This window comes from Callospermophilus lateralis, chromosome 2, assembly GCF_048772815.1.
Source record: "Callospermophilus lateralis isolate mCalLat2 chromosome 2, mCalLat2.hap1, whole genome shotgun sequence".
Taxonomy (NCBI): domain Eukaryota; kingdom Metazoa; phylum Chordata; class Mammalia; order Rodentia; family Sciuridae; genus Callospermophilus; species Callospermophilus lateralis.
In genome coordinates, this window is record NC_135306.1 from 61349232 (window position 1) to 61374181 (window position 24950).

At 38.2% G+C, this 24950-nt stretch overlaps 1 protein-coding gene and 1 non-coding gene across 2 annotated transcripts in view; one reads left to right on the forward strand and one right to left on the reverse strand.

Annotated features, from left to right (window-relative positions):
* The window catches only part of Gldc (glycine decarboxylase), an 87383-nt gene that overhangs the window by 22925 nt on the left and 39508 nt on the right, over nt 1-24950 (forward strand). The window contains exons 4-14 of the mRNA XM_076843429.2: nt 5194-5358; nt 8981-9058; nt 10032-10179; nt 10477-10673; nt 12230-12326; nt 18490-18595; nt 19938-20077; nt 20610-20690; nt 22267-22364; nt 22814-22898; nt 23075-23116. Coding sequence (XP_076699544.2) covers nt 5194-5358; nt 8981-9058; nt 10032-10179; nt 10477-10673; nt 12230-12326; nt 18490-18595; nt 19938-20077; nt 20610-20690; nt 22267-22364; nt 22814-22898; nt 23075-23116 — 1237 coding nt within the window. The remainder of the gene's footprint in view (nt 1-5193; nt 5359-8980; nt 9059-10031; nt 10180-10476; nt 10674-12229; nt 12327-18489; nt 18596-19937; nt 20078-20609; nt 20691-22266; nt 22365-22813; nt 22899-23074; nt 23117-24950) is intronic.
* Trnan-guu (transfer RNA asparagine (anticodon GUU)) lies at nt 7804-7877 on the reverse strand. Its single transcript has one exon. It is a non-coding gene; the product is annotated as a tRNA-Asn (tRNA).

Consider the following 24950-nt stretch of genomic DNA (forward strand, 5'->3'; position numbering starts at 1 on the left):
AAAACAACAACAACAACAAAAAACCTTCCCAAGTTCATGAATGGGCAGCAACTTTCCAGCTGTCTGAGTGCTGGCCTGCGGCCTTTGCTCTTGGTGGCCATACAGAATATTCACCATATGGCTCTCTGGTTGTGAACGAATGTGTTCGTTTACTTTAGAAGCAGCCAGCGTTTTGAGAGGGAGGCAGTGTTTTTGTGTGCCTTTCAATTTCCATTTTGGGTGCATATTAAATATTGTTTCTTTCCATTCTCTGAAAGCTAATCTGAACCGGAGAGAGATACTGCACCCCGCCAGCACTGATAGGGAGGGCTGTGCACGCGTGGGTGGTGGACTTCACATTATCATCCTTCTGAATGGTTTCCATAGAGATGGAACCAACAAATTCCGGTGACGTGAGGTGAAAATAAATGGGCAACACAGCCTTGAAAGAATACAAACATTTAGGCCCTTAAAAGAAAATTTATATCAAATCTAGAGTTTGTTTTATGGGGTCCACTGTTCCAACTTTTCAATTGCTGATAACATAAGTAACTAATATCATCAGTAACATTCACATTTTCTTTGTGGCTTTCTGTTTTATGTAATTTTGGTACCAGGATTAAAATGAGAGACACTCATGAGTGTTTGTCTTCATGCAAACCCCCACTACTTTCCTTCCTTCCAGTTCTAAAAGAAAGTCACAGTCAAAATGATAGAGAATACTAATTCATTTGAATAAATGTTAATGTCATGTTGAAAATATCAGACATCCTATTTGAGCAGAACTAAAAACTTTCTTGGATAGGCAGATACTTTTGAAATAGATATTAAAATACATACAGAAACCAACTGAATTAATTAGTCAAGACATAGACAGAAAATGTGTCTGTGGTCCTTTGCTGTGCTAGGGATTGAACCCAGAGGTGGTCCTTTCCCTTTGCTGTGCTAAGGATTGAACCCAGAGGTGCCATTCCACTGAGGTGCATCCTAATACATCCTAGTTCTTTTTTTTTTTTTTTTTTAAACATTTATTGTTTTAGTTGTAGGTTGACACAATGCCTTTATTTATTTATTTATTTTTATGAAGTGCTGAGGATCGAACCTAGTGTCTCACACATGCTAGGCAAGCGCTCTACCTCTGAGCTACAACGCCAGCCCCATCCTAGTTCTTTTTATTTTTAATTTTGACACAGGATCTACCAAGTTGCTGAGACTGGCCTTCAATTTGCTATCCTCCTGCCTTAGCCTCCCAGTAGCTGGAACTAAGGCATGCATGCCTCTTTATATGGACTGTTAGAACACATGATTCTTACAGGCACATAAATTTTCTAAAGCCAGGGATTTAGAAGGCAACAATTATCAGTGTTCTTTTTCATTCAAAAGAATTTGCAATTGCTAATTTACAAGTGCTGTTTGCTTGAATAACAATTGGGCACTATATTGCCATTTCCAAAATGTTTCATGTATGCGAATCTGATTTGAGTGTTAAGAAAAACCTTTGTTATAAGTAGTTATCTTCATTGATGGCCAAGAGCAATCAGCTAGAGAGTTATTTGTCTGAATTCACAACTAGTAAGTTAAAGAATTAAAACTGAAATTCAGTACTATTACTACTACCTCTTTTTTTCCCCCTGGTGGTGCTTGGATTTTTTTTTTTTTTTAAAGAGAGAGGGAGAATTTTTAATATTTATTTATTTATTTATTTTTTAGTTTTCGGCGGACACAACATCTTTGTATGTGGTGCTGAGGATCGAACCTGGGCCGCACGCATGTCAGGCGAGCGCGCTACCACTTGAGCCACATCCCCAGCCCCGGTGCTTGGATTTAAACCCGGGGCCTTACATGTGCTAGGCTAGCACTCTACCACTGAACTATATCCTTAGCCCTTCTTATTTTATTTGTGGTGCTGGGGATTGAACCCAGGGCCTTATGCATACAAGGCAAGCACTCTACCAACTAAACTATATCTCTATCCCTTTATTTTATTTTTGAGACAGGTTCTTGTTAAATTGCAGAGGCTATCCTTAAACTTACGTTCTTTCTGCCTTGACCTCCCGAGTAACTGGGATTATAGGGGTGTGCCACCATGCCCTGTGCCCAGGTGTCTTAACACTAGATATAGGGAAATCTTTTGAGTCAATGTGCTATTTACTGGTGTACAGACAGGTATAAACTTTCTGGAGAGGAAGATGACGATATGTACTGAGAACCTTAAAACTAATTATCAAATATGAATTAAAATTCTACTTCTAGAAATTTATTCGGAGGTAATAGACCTAGATAAGCTTGTTCACTATTATGCTATTTTGATACTAAAATCAAATGTCATATTAAACTTGAAGGAACTTGTTAAATGTAAATTCATAATTGTTATCATGTAAATAAAATAAAAATATTTAATACCATAGAATAATTAGATTTTTGAATAATATGTAAAGTTGTTAAATTGTCCATGGAATAATGTTAACTGAAAAACAGAATATAAGAGTTTATGATGAATATAATCCTACTTTTAGATATAAATATGATTATAATATAGAAAAGAGACTGAAAGAAATGCACTGAATGTTAACTGTAGTTATCTTGAAATTTGAAGATTATGAGCAATTTTATTTTCTCAATAGTCATCTGAGTTTTACAACTAATTACAATGAATATGTATAACATAATCATAATAAAAGATAGTAAATATATCCCTGGCATACAGAAGGTAGTTAATAAATGGTATCTAATGTCTTTAACTCTTGGAACATATAGTAAAATAAAAATTAGTTTTCTCTTACCATGCAGAGAAAAATCACTGCTTAATATTTGGTTTACTAGCTTGTTTTTACAAATGTACAAAAATGGGATCATAGTATTTTATATTTCACTTTAAAAATTAACATTTTGAAAATGTTCTAAAGTCAGAAAATATTTATTTAGAGCATTGTTTTCAATGAGTGCATGGTATTATACGTGTGTTTTAAATTATTTTACCATTTCTACTAGTGAACAATTAAGGTTGTTCCTTGTTCTCCCCATTCGGTGCTGCTGAATTCTTTCAGAACACCACTCTCTTCCTGATGCTTATCTTATTCAAGGTCTTTCTCCATGGATATACTAAATCCTCGGTTTGTGCATATGCCCCTGTGTGTCTGCATACTGAATAGTGGATCTGAGCCAAATGGAAGTTTTGTGTTAGCCAGGCAACCTAAGCATGTGGCAGGAGTAGCACCATGTCTGTCTTCATGGTGGCAAATGATGCATGAAGGTCTAGTCTGATTTGAGATCACAGCTGCCTGTTGTCCATGCCTTTTGTGTGACCCCATTTCTGTGCACATTCCCTTTTTAATGGCCTGCACTGTGCATTATGTGCCTCATTCATTCCAGTTCACCACTCACTTAGAATTTGGCAAAAACTAATTTACAGTTGCTAAGCCAGGGTATTCAAGGAATTAACTGAGGCAAAAATTTAACATAGAAAAGAGACTGTATACATACATACACATATATACTTTGTTATACCAGCAAGTTTCTGGAAATTATTTAAAAGTCTTGATATTGTACTGCTTGCTAAGGAAAACTCCTCCTTACACTTCCCCTAAGTGATAAAATGTTTAAAATAAACAAGACTCAAAAGATATTGATTTCAAATGCTTCAAAAAGGGGCAGGGGGGTGAATGGATGATTACCAGAATAGGGGTGAAAGGAAAAGAACTTGAAGAAATGAAAAGCAAATCAACCATCAAAACTTTTTTCTAAGACTCTTTTGACTTGGAAATATAAATATAATAGAGATTTTTATGAATGCCAGTCTCCTGCAGGAGCATGGACACAGACCTGATCCATGTTGGTGGTAGTCAGAGCAAATGGTTTTTTGGTTAAAAAAGTAGCAGCTCTGTTATAAGTCCTCAATCACCCCCACCCTATCACCTTATTTTATTTAAGACATTTATCAATCTGAAATTATTTTACTTATTGTCTCTTTTCTCCCTTAAGATATATTTCCCTTGGAATCAGGGACTACTAACCACGCTGTTTATGAACCTGTAATAGTTCCTGATACTAAGAAGATAGTAAACTGGAGGATGGGTGAATGAATGAAGAAATGAAAAAAAGAAAAAAAAAAAGAAGGAACTCAAGGGGTTAATTCAAATATCTAAAGCCACATTCTTGGCTGACAGCTAGCAGTCATAAGATTAGAATCCATGTCTATGGGGCCTTCTAATCATTTGTTACCCCTGAATTTTTGATAGCTAAAGAGTTAACCTTCATTGACTTAGTAGCTAGTGAGAATTCTTAAATGTCTATTAATTTATTCTTTCTTCTACGTCTTCTCTTCCTTTTCCTTCTCCTCCTCACCACCCCCTCTTCTCCTACCCCATTGAACCTGGGGCACTTTACCACTGAGTTACATTCCTAGCCCTTTTTACATTTTTATTTTGAGATAGGATCTTGCTAAGTTGCTGGGACTGGCCTCAAACTTGGAATCTTCCTGCCTCAGCTTCCTTAATTGCTAGGATTATAAGCATGTACCACCGTGCCTATGCCCCACAGATATCTGTTAATTTCCTAGGAATATATAGACTATCTCCTGTTTAATATAAAAAGGTTTCAAATATTAGATACTAGGTTCTTGAATGCTTTCCTATTATGAGCTGTGAAAGATATGTGCTTTATTTCGAGGAAAGATAATAGGAAGTGAGAGTTCTGTTTATAATATCATAGGTAGGCTCATGTGGATTTTAAGAGATAATTTAAAATGAAACACATTTGTACAGTAAGATCATTAAAATAGTAATGTTCTGCCAGGCGCAGTGGTGCATGCCTGTAATCCTAGTAACTTGAGTGTCTGAGGCAGAAAGATTTCAAGTTCAAGGACAGCCTGGACAACTTATTGAGATCCTTTCTCAAAAAATTAAAAGGTCTGGGCATGAAGTTCAATGGCAAAGCACTCCAGGTTTACTCCCCACTGCTCACCCTTCCCCCATATAGTATCATAGGTTAAAAAAAATTGTAGAAGAAGAAAAATAAGCATTGATTATCCCCCCAAACAAAGGATAATATTGTTACTATGAATTAATTCTAATCTCCCTTACAAAAGCCAAAAGGGTTGCTCATTGATGTATATTTCTCAAGACATTCAGGTACTGAATTCTAAAATGAAGGCATTTCGTGAGCTTCTCTGAGCAGCAGACCCAGTTTGGGCATGGTCTTGTATTTCCCTCCCAGGGTCACCCAGTATACCCCATACCAGCCAGAGGTGTCTCAGGGGAGGTTGGAGAGTTTACTCAACTACCAGACCATGGTGTGTGACATCACAGGCATGGACATGGCCAATGCATCCCTGCTGGACGAGGCGACCGCAGCTGCTGAGGCAATGCAGCTGTGTCACAGGTAAGAGGATCAGCCTGGGAGTCCCTCCAGGACAGGGACATCCTCCAGTCCCTCTCCTGATGCACATGGGAGCAGGCTCCACTATCCCTGTCAGTGCCTTTGTGACTTGTCTCTCTCTCTCACACACATTGTTATACATGAGAAACAACGTATCAGTGACATTTTATTAGCTAGCTGAGGTAACCAAAAGATCAGATTGATATAATAGTGGTTTTTGAAAAGCTACTATTGCTTAACCTATAGGAAAGACATTTCATTTTATCTTACATAATTTTAAGACCAGAGGGAACATTATGTTCAGGGATTTTGTGGCAGCCCTGAGATATTACCAAGGACCAATGCCACCGCACCCCCACCCGCCCCGCCCCGCCTCCCGCCATCTTTAGCATGAGGTTTCATCCTCATGGTCAGCAGATGGTTGCTGGAGCTCTGGCTGTCACATCTGCACTCAGGAAAAAGCAAAAGACAAAGGGAACTGCTAGCTAAATATGCCCTCTTTAAAAAAGATTTTTGGAAGCCCCCACTCAACAACTTTCACTTATACTTCAATGGTCACCCTTTCCTGTGAGTGACCTGGGGAAATAAATTGTGTTTAGATTGGCACATTATTGTACCCAACATGTTGGGATTCTGTTACTTTGGGGTGAAGGGACGAATGGATACTGAGAGGAACTGGTTAATATGAAATGTAGTATGTAATAAGTATCACACTCTTTTATGAAGATATTGTACTCAGGTTATGTTTAATATTTGAGCGTTTTTTTTTAACCTTGTTTTCTTTTCCTATTTTACAATATATTGTGAACATCTCTTGATTTCCTTAGCCTGCTTTCTATGCCATATTGTTTCCATGGTAGTACTCACTTGCATGGAAGCACTGTGGTTTATTTCACATCCTCTCTATTTTTTGTTTCTACCATTTATTATTAGTAATAGCACTTCATGTGCACCCCATAATAAATCATTGTCAAAAATTCTGATTATTTCCTGAGGATTCAGTTTTAGAAGTAGTTACTGGGTTGTGGTAATTGTTCTTCAGTTCCTCTCCTTCCTTAATTCTCTGCCTCGTGAGTGTGTTAGAACATACCTTCCTGGTAGAATTCTCATGCCGATGGTCATCTGGTTGGGAAATCTGACCATTTCATGGTGTGTCCATCTGATCCCAAATGCCCATGGAGTTCTATTTCTTGGGTCCGACAGATCTGGGGGTGGAAAAAAGAGGCCCAAACTCCCTCAGTAGGTGTGGAGGTCCCTATGGTGGATTCCAGCCATAGGCCTTTCTGCTTCCTGAGCAGCCTTAGGGTGAGTTCAGGTTCTTCCTTCTGTGAGGGATGGACAGCCACAAAGGAGTGCCATCCATCTAACCCTTGGTTACTATTCTCAGCTTTTATTATCATTTTTCCTTTGGGTGGTATTGGGGTTTGAACCTAAGGCCTTAAGTGTGTTAGGCAAGTGCTCTACCACTGAACTATATCCCCAGCCCTTTAAAAAAATAAAACATATATATGTATATATATTTGGAGAGAGAGAGACAGACAGACAGAAACAAAGACAGGGACAGGGATAGAGATAGGGCCTGGGTAATTTGGCCAAGCTGTCCTCAAACTTGGGATCCTCCTGCTTCAGCCTGCCCAGTAGCTAGGATTACAGGCATGTGTCAGTGTACCTGTTATTCTCAGTTTTTCACTGATTTCAACTCCCTGTTCCTACCATCTATCCTCTCTCCCCCTCCCTCTCCCTCTTTTTCTTTTTACTAGGGACTGAACCCAGGGTGCTTAACCACTGAGCTGGAGCTCTGGCTGGAGACAGAGTCTCACTAAGTTGCTTAGGGCCTCACTAAGTTGCTGAGACTGGCTTTGCCTCAGCTTCCTGAGCCACTGGGATACAGGCTGGATCACCATGCCCACCTCCCCCTCCCTCTTTTTCTATGTGGAAAAGTTCACCTCACACTTGTGGAGTCCAGGGGTTTCCTACCCTGATATATTCAGTATCCATGGGCTGTGCTCACACTCTGCAAATGCCTGACTTGTGTCTTCCCTTCATTCTTATTCCTTGGTGTCTGCATTTAGATTTACTCTTGAAAAGCAGCCCTAAGAGCTTAGGTGTGTGCTTTTTATTTGTAGCAAAAATATTTTATTTTTATTGATTTAATTTTTTTTATTAGCTACACATGACATTACAATGATCTTGGCAATTCATACATTTGAATCATTGGGGTATAATTTCTCATTTTTCTAATTGTACAGATTGCAGAATCACACTGGTCATAGATTCACCTATATACATACAGCAATCATAATGTCTATTCTGTTGCCCTTCCTATCCCCCCCTATTCCTCCCCTCCCTTTTAAAAGCAGGGGGTGAAACGGCTAAGGATGAAGACAACGATAACAACCATAAAGTCTATTTCTGGGCTACCCTCACAGTTCACAGAATACACCTCCTCGTCCCTGGGTGGGCTCGAACCACCAACCTTTCAGTTAACAGCCAAACACGTTAACCGATTGCGCCACAGAGACAGGCACTAGCAAAAATATTTTAAATAGTGCTGTTTCTGTTTGTACCTCAGACACATTTAGGCTCTCAGAGAGCTTTTTCTCCAGGTTTATTTAGATTCAAACTGTTAAGAGCACTGTGCATTGGATAACTAATCATTTTTGTATTTTCCCAACTCTGCCAATTCCTCTATTAATTTTATTTATTGTAAAATTTTGGAAAAAAATTCAGAAAGTTGAGTGGGATATAAGTAAAAGTAAAACCTGATGTTTTCTTTTCTTAGTCCCCTGAAGCCATTGTTGATTATCCATTGTGTTTCCTTCTGGATATTAAGTGTATAGCACAATGCACACATACACCCCACCCCCCTCACCTTTTCTTTTTATCCTAATGTGATCATGATACCGAACTATGTGCGTCCATCCCAGTTTTGTTGCTTGAAACCATGGGATGGTAGAGAGCTCACAGGGTTCAGGTTTCATTCTGCTCTTTGTGGTCCTGTATACTTCATAACCTAAATATTTTCCTCTTGTATGAGTGAAGGAACTTGATTTAGATATATATTTTTAAAACGCTCCTTATGCCAATAAAATTCTAAGATGTATTTATTTATAAGATTTTTAAAATTTTTCACTTATATCTAACCATTGACCTTTTCTTTCTTTCTTATTGTGATATATTTTCTTAAAAATTTGAGCTGTTTTGCCAGGTGTAGGGTGCATGCCTATAATCCCAGCAACTTGGGAGGCTGAGGAAGATTGCAATTTCAAGGTCAGCCTCAGCAACTTAACAAGACCCTGTCTCAATATTAAAAAACAATAAAAGGGGCTAGGTTTAGAGCTCAGTGGTAAAGTGTCTTTGGGTTCAATCCCTCGTACCAGAAACAAAAACAAACAATCAAACAAAAAATATATATATATTTGCGCCTTTTTAAGACTGGTTTTAGTAAATGGGATTAGAATGGGAATCTGATTTAAGTGAAATCAGTCAATATCATTAGGAATTAATGACTTGGTACTTTTTGTACTATGCTCAGTCTTTCCCTAAGTTCCATGTTTGCTTTGCATTCTCAGATACTTTGATATTTTTAATGTTCATGTTTGAATGTGCTTTTTCTTTTCAATAGACACAACAAGAGGAGGAAATTTTTTGTCGACCCTCGTTGCCACCCACAAACAATAGCTGTCATCCAGACTCGAGCCAAGTAATTAACTTTATCTGTTTTAAACCCAGGGTAATATCACACTTATCTCTTGTTCTTTGTCACTTGTAACCTGATTAGAAGTGAATATGCTTTTAATTGGGATCATTGCCTTTTTCTTTCCGTCCTACTTTCTTCCAGAGATTTCTTTGTTAACCTCACTGTCAGAATCAAAGGGATACATAGTGGGTTCAGTTGCTTTGTTTCATGGTAATTTACCATGCTGTTTCATTGTCTTTTCATTTAAAAAATACATATATATGTAAATAATATTTCAGAAATTTTAAAAAACAAAGGGGAAAAATAGAACTCACCCATAGTATTATGATTTTTTTTATGTGTCCTCTGTAAACATCATTTATGGGGAATCTACATAATACCGAGGTGTAAACTGATGTAAGATATGTTGAATTTGTTTAATTCTGTAATCAGATGCACAAACCTAGCACCACCTCCATTTGTGTGCGTTTGCTTTCTCCTTTGGAAACATCAGGAGTTCCTCCCCCATCCCACACCACCATCCTGCACCCCTTCAGAAGGTTTTCTGACATATAATTATAGTTAGAGTTTAGAAATCTAGGGAAATTCTTCCTCTTCACCTTACTGATGTTTTCCCAATTACCTCCTAAAACTGATCCAAGGTCAAAGTGGTGGTGGCTCTGGTTTCAGCTGTTTTTCCTTCTGCCTTAGGAAGTGGTGCTCCTGGTTCTCTCTCAGGAGTAGGTTCTGATGGAAAGGTTGAAGGAGGAGAGTGCTAGGAGTAGAAAGGAGAGAGGGAAAGAAGCTGAGTTGCTGGATGCCGTTGAGTTGGTGTGAAGTCCTGTTACCATGGAAGGGCCAGGTGTAGGGTGGGGCTGGGAGGACATCAAGGGAGGGCACATAAAATGAATGCTTTTTCACTGAAAAGAAACTGCAGTTCATTTAATTTTCCCTTGTAAAGCCAAAACATGATTGTTCTTTGTCTTCTTTTTTCCAGATACCGTGGAGTCCTCATTGAGCTGAAGTTACCCCATGAAATGGACTTCAGCGGAAAAGATGTCAGTGGGGTGTTGTTCCAATACCCAGATACTGAGGGGAAGGTGGAAGACTTTACAGAACTTGTGGAGAGAGCCCATGAGACTGGGGTAGGCAGACCTTTCGGGAGTTCAGGGAGGTGTGTCCCATCTTGTGTCTGTCTATCTATCCATCTTTTGATGTCTTAATTTCTTTACCATTATCACAAGGAATGGAGAAACTCCTACCTATTCCTTTCTCTTGATATATTTTGTTCATAAATAAAATAGCAGGCCCTCTGAATATTTGTTCAAAGAATGAAGGAGCAAATGGACTTCACTGAACATGAATCAGCTGTCGTAGATCTAGTTATTATGTGCTCTGCTCTCAGGCAAAGGTAGCAACTCCACCCTTTCTTTCCTTTCCAGACCCTGACCTGCTGTGCTACTGACCTTCTAGCCCTGTGTATCTTGAGGCCACCAGGAGAGTTTGGGGTGGATATCGCCCTGGGCAACTCACAGAGATTTGGAGTGCCACTGGGCTACGGTGGACCACATGCAGCCTTTTTTGCTGTCAGAGAAAGCTTGGTGAGGATGATGCCTGGAAGGATGGTAGGGGTAACAAGGTAAAGCAGCTCCTGTTGCCCACCCTACCCGCGCCTCCCCCGCCCCCCCCCCCCCCCCCCCCCCCGCTTTATTGTGGTTCCTCTCCTGTTCCTTCTGATCACAAATGTTGAGTTAATGAAACAAATGTACAACACAGATTAAGATGGGAGAGTCTGGGATATGAACTAGTACTTCTCAAACACCCTAAATTTTGTACATACTTGAAGAAGTGTGTGTATAATTTGCCATATATTGGTGTTTATTCATGTAAATGCATTCATTTAGGTTGACGAAAACCTTGAGACACTAAATATTTTAGGTGCATTTTGTGTCTACTTAGTTTGTTTATCATATGTATTCTCATATATTATAGTTATGTAAAGACAAGTGCAATGAGAGATGACAAAGATCACATTAAGTGATTTCTGTCACTTCCCAGAGGCGTCTGCCACTTGACATTGAAGTAATTTTCAGATGTACTTTCTTAAGTGCTTCTCATTCATGAAGCTTCTCAGATGAAGAATTCATATGACTGCCAGGAATATTACTGGGGAAATTTAGCATAATCATTTTGCTAAAAGCTCGACTGTTGAACATAAGTGAGTAGGCTGAATATAGTGAGTGATGTAAGGGTGATATAAAATTTTGATATACTCTAAATTTGTGTAACAGCTTTTTAGTGTAGAAATAGTCTCATCAACTACTCTTGCATGAACTTATCTTATTGATGCCCTTTCTTCATCAGGGATGAGGCAGAAGGCTTTCTAATTTAAAAAGTTAGTGTGTTAGTTACTGTTGGCTGATTTTTTTAAATGGATTTTTTTTTTTTTTTTGGTAGTGGGGATTGAACTTGGGGAGTTCAACCACTGACCCACATCCCCAGCTCTTTTTATTCTTTATTGTGAGACAGGGTCTCCCTAGGTTGCTGAGGCTGGCTTTGAATTCACAATCCTTCTGCCTCAGCCTCCCCAAGTCTCTGGGATTACAGGCAAGTGCCACCATGCCTGGCTTATTGACTGATTTTGATAATGAACTTTTTATCTTTCTGAAAAGTAGGTCCCATAAGTTATAGGTTGATGAAATAAAGATTAAGACTGATTCTTATAAAAATTTCCAATTGTTTTAGGGAGGGGAAAATTTTAGAGACAAGCAATAAGACTATTATGATTTTTTTTTTTTTTTTTTTTTTTGTGTGTGTGTGTGTGTTAATAGCCATTCAGTTCTTTTCATACTTCTGGTACAACAATTTTAATTTTTCAAGTATTTTTGTTTTTCATCTGTTGCTAAGAAGCTCAGAGTGACATTTAATTTAACATTATATTAGGCTGGGTAATCCTGGAAACTTCTATTTTATTTCCACATTTCTAGCCTCATTGTATATGTCTCAGTGCTTCAAAAGTATAAACTAAATACCAGTTAGTCCTATTTAGAAGAGAAAGTTTTGGTAATTTCTTTTTGAACTCACACCCAAGTAAATTTTCTGAATTCAGTTTATCTGAGAAGGAAAGAAGCTGGTTTATGGCACCTCCTAGTGTTACAATTACCTGTGCTAACTGGACACATTATCTTGGTCCAGGGATGCCACTGGGAAAGAAGTGTATCGTCTTGCTCTTCAAACCAGGGAGCAACATATCCGGAGAGACAAAGCTACCAGCAACATCTGCACAGCTCAGGTAAATCACACATCTGACCTGCCTGCTAATCTGCAGAAGTGAGCTACCTTACAATCTATAGGAGTGAGCTACTCGTTCATTCACTCCTTTGATTACTCATTCACCGCCTGCTGAAGAGTGCGCACACTAGAAGGGCAAGATCTTAATAGGAAGTCTTGTGGTCTTGTCAGAACCAAAATAGAGTGTCTTTTATTGATGTTCTGTGTATACATGCATCGCCCATGTATTCACTTCATAAGTGTTTTAATAAAAAACAAAGAACATTGTTCATTTTTATTTTACCTAAAAATCACATCTTCAGATCTTGAACAGGCTAAGACCAAGGGACAAAGGGGCTACTCTTCACTTTTTGTTTACATGTATTTTAAGAGTGTTTATAACAGATGTGGATGAGGGTCTGTACCTTTCTTGGCCATGGGGCAGGTTCATTCTGGGTGGAGATTGGGACACTCTATTTAGGACTGGAATGGAGATGCTTCGGGAATGAGGTCTGCAAGGCAGAGGTGCTGGGGGGGATGGTCCACACTGGCCAACTGGTGTTGGCTATGGGGCACTTTCAGAGCTCATGAAAAGCATTCCTGAAAAGGATGGGATTAAGGGATACACTTCCTGCGCTTTTGACCATCCTCAAAGTTGCTCCAAGGCTTAGGTACGAGGGCTTTGAAATCCAACCACCTCATAGGACAAGGTAGAAGACCCCTCCTGGGCATAGTATTCATGCTAGGTGCAACTTTTTCATTAGGGGTTGGGGAAAGTGAAAAATCTCACAGACACCTCAGTGGGAGGTATGGCAGTTTTCTTTCAGAGGGTGTTGGCTCCAAGAATTGCCAGGAGATTTTAGAACACGTTTCCACAGAGGCAGTGGATAATGAGGTCTTCTGTAGTTGGTTCCTACAGCCACTGGTCTTGATAATTTTCATCTGTTATATTACTTTTTGCCTCAGGAAAGTGGCTGCCCTTTTTCAGGTGAAAGATCTTCTGATCATCCAGTGGCACAGGAAGGAACCAGTTGTTAAAGGCTTTGCTTGCATTGAACAATAAATTGATCTTTATATGATGCCTTTCCTTTCTGTAATTTCTGTTCTGTTTTTTTAATTCTCTGCTTCTGTATTTTCTTTTCCTTGGGAGCTGTCTGCTCCTGTCTTGCCCTTTATGTCCATGTCCTTCCAGAAGTTGTGTCTGGTCCTAAGTCCATTCAGGGACTCAGTTTTTTGCTTCCAGGGTTAAAATTTATTTTCCAGGGGAACTTGGGCTACCTTGTTTCTGAACTTTTCAGAAGAAAAGTTTCTGCTTCTTAAACTATTCCAGTTCACATATAACTCTGATTTCATCATTTCCCTTGGGTTGTAAAACCTTCTTTTTTTTTTTTGGTACCAGTGATTAAACCCAGGAGTGCTTAACCACTGAGCCACATCCATAGCACTTTTTGAGACAGGGTTCATCAAGCTGCTTAAGGCTTCACTAAATGCTGAGGCTGGCTTTGAACTTTTGATCCTCTTGCCACAGCCTCCTGAATCTCTGGGATTACAGGTGTGCGCCACCATGCTAGTGGCTTTTTTTTTTTTTTTAATATTTATTTTTTAGTTGAGTTGGATACAATACCTTTATTTTATTTATTTTAATGTGGTGCTGAGGATCGAACTCAGGGCCTCACACTTGCTAGGCAAGTGCTCTACCTCTGAGCCACAACCCTAGCCCAGCTGGTGGCTATTTTTTTAAGAAAGCAATTATTAAAATTATGTTTGCCAGGGCTGGGGATACAGCTCAGTTGGTAGAGTGCTTGCCTCACATACACAAGGTCCTGGGTTCAATCCCTAGCACCACCAAAAAAAAAAAAAAAAAAAAAAATTATGTTTGCCCTTGGAATTGCCAAACTGTCTGGCTTTTGTCTTTTCATTTTGGTAGTCTTCTAATTTTCCATCATCTATTTCATGTGTTCCTTTTCATAACTGTTGCATAAAGCAGTTATTCATATAACTATTGTTCTATTTGTGAGGATAAAAATTTCCCTTCTTTGTTAGGAGATGACTGATATATTTTGAGTTGTTCCTATTGTGCTGTTTGTCGCTGGCCTTCTGCTGCTCGTAGCAATTCTTTCATATTCTCAATCCTGCATTTTCCCTCTTGGCATTATGGGGTCCAAATGGAGTCTTATTTTTGAATCACTCATGGGGCATGACTATTTTTTTTTTTTAATCTCTGGAAGTCTGTTAATGGATTATTTAAAAAATCTTTCTATAAACTTGCAACATTACAGATCTTGGAATTCTCATCATGTTCTCATATTTCTCACCTTCAGCCAAAAATTGCTCGTTTATTAGCATTTCCAAAGTTGGGTGCATTGAGAAAGAATTTATATTTCATTAGCTTTTTTTTTTTAATTGAGCCACAACTCACCACAGAATTCACCAATTTAAGTATATTCACAAGGTTGTGCAACCATCATGAGTATTAAATTTCAGATCATTTTCATCACCCCAAAAAGAGACCTTTTCCCATTAAGGAATCATTCCCCTTACCTCTCCTTTCACAGAGCCGGGCCAACCACTACTCTACTTTCTATCTTTGCAGATTTGCTTACTCTAGATGGTTCATGTAAATGAGATTGTATAATATATGGGCTTTTGCATATGGTTTCTTTAAATGTGCATGTTTTCAAGGTTCATCCATATTGTAACATGAGTTGTTGTTTTTTTTTTTTATTTTTATGGCTGAACGATAGCTTCCTGTGTGGATATACTACATTTTGTCTATTCACTAATCACTTGATGGATATTTGTATTGTTTCCAATTTTGGACATTATAAATAAGGTTTCTGTGAACATTTTTTGTGCAAGTTTTTGTGCAAACGTGTTTTCAGTTCTTTTGGATAGATACCCAGGAGTGGAATTACTGGGTCATATGAAAATTCTACATTAAACTTTTTGAGGAACTTCAGATTATTTCTCAAAGTAGTTGCTCTCTTTTTTACATCCCTACCAGAAGATGAAGTTTCAAAATTTTCCACTTTTTCCCCAAAACTTGTTACTGCCTGTGTCTTTTGGGTCTAGCTGTCCTAATGGGCATGAAGTGGTACCTCATTATACTTTTTTTTTTAAAAAAAATTTATTTTTTAGGTGTAGATGGACACAACACAATACCTTTATTTTTATGTGGTGCTGAGGATCAAACTTGGGCCCCGCCCATGCTAGGCGAGTGCTTCACCACTGAGCCACAATCCCAGCCCCTCATTGTGCTTTAAAAAAAAAAAAAAAAAAAAAAAAAAAAAAAAATATATATATATATATATATATATATATATATATATATATATTTTAGTTGTAGATGGATACAATACCATTTATTTATTTATTTATTTATTTATTTATTTATTTAATGTGGTGCTGAGGATCTAATCCGGTGCCCTACACATGTCTGACAAGTGTGCTACTCCAGAGCTACAACCCCAGCCCTCATTGTGCTTTTGATTTGCATGTCCCTAGTAACTCATGATTTTGAATATTTTTTCATGATTATTTGTTGCCTTTAATTAAATACCTTGATTGTATTTTTAAGTTTCTCTGATATATCAAAGAAATTTGAAATTTTTTTTGGTCTCTTTGTTTCTCTGATCTTATTTGCTATTCTGATGCCTTTTCATACTGAGTACTAAAAAAAAAAAAATTATGCTTTTCAAAAGTTTTAGTTTTTTTTTAGTACTAGGGAATGAACTCATGGGCACTCAACCACTAAGCCACATCCCCAGCCCTATTTTGCATTTTATTTAGAGACAAGATCTCACTGAATTGCGTAGCACTTTGCTTTTGCTAAGGCTGCCTTTGATCATCCTGCCTCAACCTCCTGAGCCACTGGGATTGCAGGCATGCACCACAGGTTTTCATTTTTTAATGTAAAAAATTTTTAAATTTCTTACGTTTAGTTTTATTTATTTATTGTTTTATTATCTATTTATTTATTTTGCATTGGTGGGTGTTAAACCCAGGACTTCACAAATGCTAGGCAAGCGCTATACCACTGGGTTTTATTTTTTTCAAAGATTTTTAGAAGTGATTTTATACTTCTTATCAATTTGTTCATATAGTTCTCCAGTCATATAGTCTCCTGGTTATGGAAAGATTCATTTCTAAATTAAAAAGGGACATGAACTAGCCTCCAGAAGGCTGTAGTGAAGGAGGCTTCTAGGATGTTCTGTGAATATCAGGCCTGGTTTCTGTTCCCTGGCAGCATGGCCATGGGCATTTGAGCACACTGTGCCATGAATCCTCTACTTCATGCTAACCCTCTCCACAGCGGCAATGTGCTGTGATCCTTCTGAATTTATCTCTGATTGGTGTATGGAGTCTATAAGCATGTCAGTGCTTTCCTGGGAGCTTCTAGTTCAGGAAAGTCTATTTCTTTTTTCTCTGATGTTGTTTTTTCCTCCTCATTTTCTTCATTGATTGCTAACTTCCTTTATGAAATCATTTCCAGAATGTTTCTTGTTTTGCAATGGCCCCATAGAGAGATTTCTTCTAGCAGAGAAAAGATGTACTTAGCAAAAATAGATCCCACATTGAACATTATTCAACTTTAAAGTGTTTACTGTATTTCTCAGTTGAGTACGGTGTCTGTTTTGTGAAATGTTCCTACCCATCCTGGAGAGATTGCCGTGAAGGTAGGTAGACCTTGAATTGCTTACCTAGTTCATTAGAGATCATTCTAATGAGAGAGGAGGGACCGTGGGAGAGTAGAGTGGGCTGGGCAGGTAGCAAATGAGAGACTTGAATTTGGCCCAGTTACCTGGGATGACAGTGAACGGTTGGAATGCTGCTCTTTGGCAGGTTCTAGGGTAAAAAAGAAAGTGAGGAATGAGATCAAGAGGAGATATAGGATGTGGGTCTCCACCATTTTCCCGTGAGACACCACTCATTTTGGCTTCTGACCCTAGCTGCCTTCTTTTTCTCTCTCCCCCACTCCAGATGCTATCACAGTGGGTCGTCTCTTGTTCCTCATTCAGGACCCCTCACACAGGGGTCCCTTATCTCAATGAGGTTCCAATGCTCTTTCTTTCTTATTTCTGTAACACGCAACTCACACATCCCTCTAAATATTTTTCTGAAACCTCAATCCAATGGTTAAGCGAGAAATTACTTGAGAAAATGACCTTGTTTTCATTGGGTCATCCAGTGTATCTCCTATCAGCTCATTTTGGCTTTATTTCTTTTCTTCCCACATTTTTAGTTTTGGCAGTCTATGGTCACAAATTCTCCATTCATTTCTTTTATGGGAGGGAGTGTTGGGGATCAAATGCAGAACTTAATAACATAACAAGCTTTCACTTTGCCACCAGCTACACCACAGCTCTGCTCATCTACTGATTGGGTGAAATTCGGTTTTTAGTGTTCTATTTAAGACCTCAGGAGAATTGTATTTCCTGAGCTATCTATCTATCTATCAATCATCTATCTATTTTTAAACCAGGGATTGAATACAAGGGCACTCAACCACTGAGTCACATCTCCAGCCCTATTTATTTATTTATTTATTTATTTTTATTTAGAGACAGGGTCTCACTAAGTTACTTAGGACCTTGCTAAGTTGTTGAAGCTGGCTTTGAACCTGTGATCCTCCTGTTTCAGCCTCCCCAGTCTATGGGATTATAGGCATGTGCTACCACACCTGGCATCTCTGAGAAAATTTTTGAGTGTTTAGAAATTGCTGCTTTCGTTCTTTGTTTTTTCTTTCATTCTTGAAGAGCTATTTGAGTATAAAATTCTTAGATCTCACTTTTTTCCTCTGAAATTTTTCTTGCTCCACTGTGTTCCAACATCAAATATTGCTTTTTTTTTTTTTTGTATATTGCTTTTTGATGCCAGATAGGAGCCTGCTTGTCCCCCTCATGGGTGTCATGGTTATGTTGCATTAATGAGATCCCTCTATAATGATTCAGTTTGTAGGTTTAGTATAGTGACTTCGGAGTGATTTGGATGTTGTCTTTACCCTCAGGTAATCAGGCAGTTTACAGTGGTTCCCAACTATCATTAAAAAATGCAGAAAATATGATCATTTTGTGTTGTTCCTATTTTCAGTTTTGGCATCACAAGTTGTATAATTTCCCCCTCCTAATAATCACGTTCTGTGACATTGTTACACATGATTTTTTAAATGTTTTTTATTCTTTTAGGCCCTCTTGGCAAATATGGCTGCCATGTTTGCAATCTACCATGGTTCCCAAGGGCTGAAGCATATTGCTAAGAGGGTACATAATGCCACTTTGATTTTGTCTGAAGGTGAGTCAGTTATCTGTTTCAAAATTTTGAGGCATAACAAGACTGATAAATCTGAGTAAGAAAAATGGAAAATTTGGGGCATGTCCAATACCAAATGCAAAATTAAAAGTCAAATGAGAAACCAGGAAAAATATTTTCAACATCCATGATAGACTGAGTATGAATAGTTTTAATATATACTGTGCTCTCTCCATATCCCTAAACACACAAAAAATGAACATTCTGATGGAAAAATGAGCAAAGGACATGAAATGTAATGTAGAAAGAAATATAAAAGTAAATGGCCAATGAATATACAAAATCTCAACCTCACTACAAGTGGAAACAGTATCATAGTATTTATCTATCACTTTGGCAAAGATTAAGAAGAATGCTGAGAGGGGCAGTCTACATGCTTACATTCCCTGTGACTTGGGAGGTTTAGGCAAGAGGATTGCAAGTTCAAGGCCAGCCTCTGCAATTTAGCAAGATCCTGTCTCAAAGTAAAAAAGGGATGGGGATGTAGCTCAGTGGTAGAGTGCCTCTGGGTTCAGTTCCCAGTACCACAATAAATAAGAAATGTTGATAACATATGGTTATGATGACACTTTACATATCAAATGCTTTAAAAAAATGTTCCTATAATTTTATCTAGAAATAAATTTCTAGGGATATATCTAAAATTTATAATAAAATAAGTATGTAAAGCGTGCCCATTGAAACATTTTTTACTTTTACATTCAGTCTTTCATAGAGAATTTTCAATATTATTATTTTTTGAACTATTAAATTATTTTCTTTCATCCCTGTCACAGGGAGTTAATACTGATGGACTTTAGACACATTTTCCTTTTTTCTTTTTACTCTTTTCCTTTAACCAGAAGCTTGGAAGAACACAAGGGGGAGAAAATAAAGATCTGTTATACATGATAAAATTTAATAATGCAACTAAATTATGGTATATCCATGTTTGACCTTACACAGCCATTGAAAATAATGATGGATATCAATCTATAGAAAAACAAAGATACTCATATTTTAGCTCTTAAAAAGTGTAACAAAATATATATACCTAATCTCCCTCCCCCACCCCCACCGTCACCATTTCTGGAGGAATACACACCAAAATGTAAACAGTACTGATTTTTTGTTGGTGATAACGATGATCTTTCTTCTTTTTTAGAATTTATTTCATAATTTTCTATAGCATTAGTAATAAAGGTATTTATTTTTAAAGCAGCCCCCAAACATTGGCCAGGATCAGGAGTAGTCTATAGTAGAAGTTCTCTATTTCTCTGTGGGATGTCAATGGCTGAAGAGCATGTTTTTGTGTCAGTAACTGGTGGCTCCCTGTCTTATCCAGGTCTCAGGCGAGCAGGGCATAAACTCAAGCATGACCTGTTCTTTGACACCTTGAAGGTTCAGTGTGGCTGCTCAGTGAAAGAGGTCTTGAGCAGGGCTGCCCAGCGGCAAATCAATTTTCGGCTCTTTGAGGATGGCACAGTAAGTCAACTTTTCTGTATTTTTTCCAATTCTTTAATTTTTCATGACTTTTCTAATTAAAAGTTTTCCTTTTTATTTAAAAATATGTTAGGACTTTGGGACAAGCTGTTTTTGTAAATACCAGTTTAGAACATTGGAACCTTTTCAAATAGTTTGTTTACAGCTTCCTGAGTCTTTGTGTTTTCATACACACTGTTCAAGGACAAGTCTCTATTAAATGATTGATATAAATAAAGTAAGTTAAGTGGAGAAAAAGCCAAGCATATTTAGTTCTAATAGGAGTGCCCTTGAACTCAATAGCCATTGGACTATTGAATCCACAAGTGGCTTGCAGAACTCTAAACCTTGTAAAGTCTCAGCCTGGTCTAGTTGCCATCCCCTAAGGGTCAACTTGGATTGACTGGTATATTGATATTTTGGATTGACCAGAAATTTTGTCCACCACCTTCTCCCCTTTGATCTCTCCTCTGGGTTCCTCCACTGATCTTGGAGTTTAGAGTTGATGTTTTTCATTTTGTTTTTGTTTCTGTAGCTTGGTATTTCTCTTGATGAAACAGTCAACGAGAAAGATCTCGATGATTTGTTATGGATCTTTGGCTGTGAGTCATCTGCAGTAAGTAAAGTAAAATCATGCATTCCTCGTAATGACTCTTAGGGGGGTGTTAAAGAGTGTGAGGGAGAGAGTGCCCAGGTATGACATTGGGCAGCCTGCTGTTAAAATTACACCACTGACTGTCCCTTGTTCCTGTGACTGCTGACAGCTAAAGGCCATTGCTGTAGGACTCCAGCCAGGACCATGCAGCCAGGCTAGTTGGAAGTATTATTAATGATGTTTAATTCAAACTATTCCTAATACAAAGATTCATGACATTAGCATCTTGGTTTATGTCAATTCTGGGGAAAAGTTATGATACTCATTTATTTATAAATAATTATTGAGGACCTAATATGTGCCAGGTACTATGCTAGGCCCTGAGGATCCAGTGGGGAATTGTGCGTGGGAGGGTCCAGACACGCAAGCACAGCATTACAGTCCAGGTGGTATGCTAGGTGATGTGTGAAGGTGCTCTGGGAGCACAGAGGGTGTGCTACTCACCAAGGCTTGCATTGATTTAGTCTAAGCTAAGATCTCAAAGATAAGTAGGAGTTATCCCACAGGGCACAATGGAGAAGGAAGGTGGGTTTAGAGGTATTGCAAACACTGGGGGGAAACAGCCACAAAGATCAAGAGGTTCAAGAAATGTAATCACTTCAGCATGACTGAGTTGGTTTCTAAAATAATAAAGTAGCAAAGAAAAGCCAGGAGCAGGGTTCTGGTTCCGTGGGAGGAGAGTTAGTCAGCAGCTACCTAGACACTGCACTGCTTGGTGCATAGTAATCACTCAGTGACTATTTGTTGAATAAGTTAATGAAAGAAAATCATACTGCAGAAGTAGAAGTATCCCCAGAGTGCTGAATGTTGCCATCTTGGTTGCCTGTGTGTGCTCTCTTTGGAAGAGGAGTGCAGCACCCAGATACTAATCATAAATTACCAAAGCAGCTTCACAATATGCTCTTTTGAGCTTCATTTATTAATTAAACAGGACTGAGTAATCTTCCCCCTGGAACACTGTGCAAAATTTAATCACATTTATTTGGTCTATCCATTTGAAGAATATTTCTGGAGCCACTCATATAGGGTTCAAGATGGCCATACTCTGAGCCTGGGGTAAAAAATGAAGAACAAACCATGCATTTAGTTACATGTTCTGGATATTAAATTCCTATCCGATACATGATTCGCAAATATTTTCTCCTACTTGGTGGGTTCTCTTGTCATTCTTGATAGTGTCCTTTGATGGACAAATGTTTTTAATTAATTATCTTTGTGATGCTATGGACAGAACCCAGGGCCAACTGAGCTACACTCCTAGCCCAAATGATTTTTATTTTACTGCAATCACAATTTATCTACTTTTTTTTCTTTTGCTGTTCTTGCCTTTGGTGTCATATGTAAGAAACCACCACTACACCCAAGGTTATGAAGATTTGCTCCTATATTTTTTTCTAAGAGTTTAATAGTTTTGGCTTTTAAAGGGATGTGGTTGATCATTTTGCATGTTTTGTGGCCTAGCCATCTGAAAGCGTGGATGTCCACTGTGATTCCAGGCACAGTTCTGGCCTTTAGTTTCTGTTGTCTCTCTGTGCAGGAACTGGTGGCTGAAAGCATGGGAGAGGAATGGAGAGGTATTCCAGGATCTGCATTCAAGAGAACTAGCCCATTCCTCACACATCAAGTGTTCAACAGGTTTGTGTGGCTTGTGTGACATCTGCGTCTTGTGTCATGGCCATAAGCTAGGGAGCCCAGTAGGGAGCTGCTTCTGTGCTGAAATCAGTACCCTAATGATTTCATTCCTGATTCGGGCCAAGCGTGCCTTGTTACCTGGTAGACCCAGTCTGCTGGCACTGTTGGGGGAGAGGGGCGTTTGGAGGTATAATTGCCAGGCTGAAGTTTTTACCTAGGAGCCCTATCTTCTCTTCTTCCCAACTTCCTTTCTTCATGCCCACAGGCAGCTTCTTGAATCACGCATTCTCTGTGGTCAGGGGTTCTGTACCCTTCCTTCTGATGCAGAGTTGACCTGTTGCCCATATTCAAAATTTCTCTATATTTTGAAGGTAGATGTCAGTGTGTCTCAGGGGGATGTGCGTGGACTCATCTGATTTTGTTGGCCCTGACCATGTATCTTGTATTCACAGCTATCACTCAGAAACAAATATTGTCCGGTACATGAAGAAACTAGAGAACAAAGACATTTCCCTTGTTCACAGCATGATTCCACTGGTAGTTGTTTGTGGCCTTTCTTCTTACCTCTAGTCCTGCCCTGATCTGATCCCATTTGGGTCATATCTAATACACTGCAAGAGGGGTAAAGGGGCGGCCAGGTGGGGAGAGAGGAGGGTTGATGATGGACTGTAGCAAATCACTAATGTGATAAATGTTGGATGTTCTTCTTAAAGGGATCCTGTACCATGAAGCTCAATAGCTCATCTGAACTCACAGTAAGTAGGTCACTTCTAAGGGTATTTACTAGGGTATTTACTAGGTACAGTTTTCCAGTTTGTACAGAAGCTAGTATCTAGAGAAATCTACCAGGGCTATGACTTAATAATCACTTCAATAATCCTTTAACTTGCTGTTCACCAATATTGGGAGAGACCATGATACTTCACACAACTTGACCATTTAAATATATGGGCAAAAATTACCCTTTTTTAGGGGGTTTTGATGGTGCTGGGGATCAAATCCAGGGCCTTATTCATGCTATATTATTATTATTAATGTTGCCCAGGCTTGTCTCAAATTCATGGGTTCAAGCAACCTTCTTGCCTCATCCTCTCAAGTAATTGCAACTATAGGCCTGTACTACCATGCTTTGCTATGTAAAATTATTTTTTAAAATTAAAATAATTAGATGTATTTATACCTTCATATCCTTTCTTTTTAAACTTATTTATTATTTATTTATTTATTTATTTTTGACAATACTGGCACTTGAACCTAGGGTACTCTACCACAGAGCTACCTCTTAGCCTTATTTATTTATTTAGGTACTAGGGATTTAACCCTTTACCACTGAACTACATCCCCAGACCTTTTTGTTTTTTTATTTTGATACAGGGTCTCACTAAATTGCTGAGGCTGGCCTCTAACTTGCAATCCTCCTTCCTAAGCCTCCTGAATCACTGGGATTACAGGCATGCATCACCATGCCTGGCTTTATATATTATTTTGAGACAGGGTTTTGATAAGGTACCCAAGTTGGCCTTGATCTTGGGATCTTTCTGAAGTCTCTGGGGTTACAGGCATGTTCCATTGTGTCAGCTTGATGGTTTTTTTTTGTTTGTTTTTTAAAATTTATCATAATAAAAACTAATTTTATCTATTTGTAGTTGTTAACCTCAAGTAGAATTAAGAACCTTAAGCCTTCTTTCTACAAATCATTGTGTTAGGAGGGTATGAATTTGGCTCTGGGGTTGTAGCTCAATGATAAAGTGCTTGCCTTGCATGTGTGAGACACTGGGTTCCATCCTCAACAACACATAAAAATAAATAAATAAAAGTATTGTGTCTATCTACAACTTAAAAAACAAAAAACAGTTTAAATTTAAAAAAAAAAAAGAAGGGTATGGGAGGATGGGAATGGGAAAGACAGTAGAATGAATAGGACATAACTTTCCTCTGTTCATATATGAATATATTACCCATGTAACTCCATGTCATGTACAACCACAAGAATGGGAAGTTATACTCCATATATGTATGATATGTCAAAATGCATTCTACTGTCATGTATAACTAAAAAGAACAAATTTTTTTAAATGAAAAAAAAAATGTGGGAGTGGATATGAATTTGAGGCTTAATTTTTTTCCGAAGGCCAACAGAGGATTTTGTAACCTGGTGTTTTGGTTGATAAGTATCTCTAAGGCCAGGATCCTTTTAAGAAAGTTAATTTATACCTTTTATTTATGGGATTATTCTAATGTGACAAATTACACTAGGCAGAGAAAATAATTTTGTATTTTAAAAGGAAATATTTGTTTTTACATTTATGCATTATTCTGCTTAATGATGAGACAGAATAATACATGTGCATGTAAGAGTTTGAACAAATTCATTGTGTTTTCATGGATATAAATCTACTTGGGGGCCTTTTTATCCCTAGGTTCCCTTTGTGGCCTGTGTGTTGCATGTACAGTGAAGATAGTGACTTAATAAGATTGTGTGAGACTAAGTGAATTAATATATTTAAGTGCTTGGAACAGTCTCTAGCAAAGAGGAGACATTTTTTGGTGCTAGGTATTGTCATCATTATCCTTAAAGTTGTTATTGCA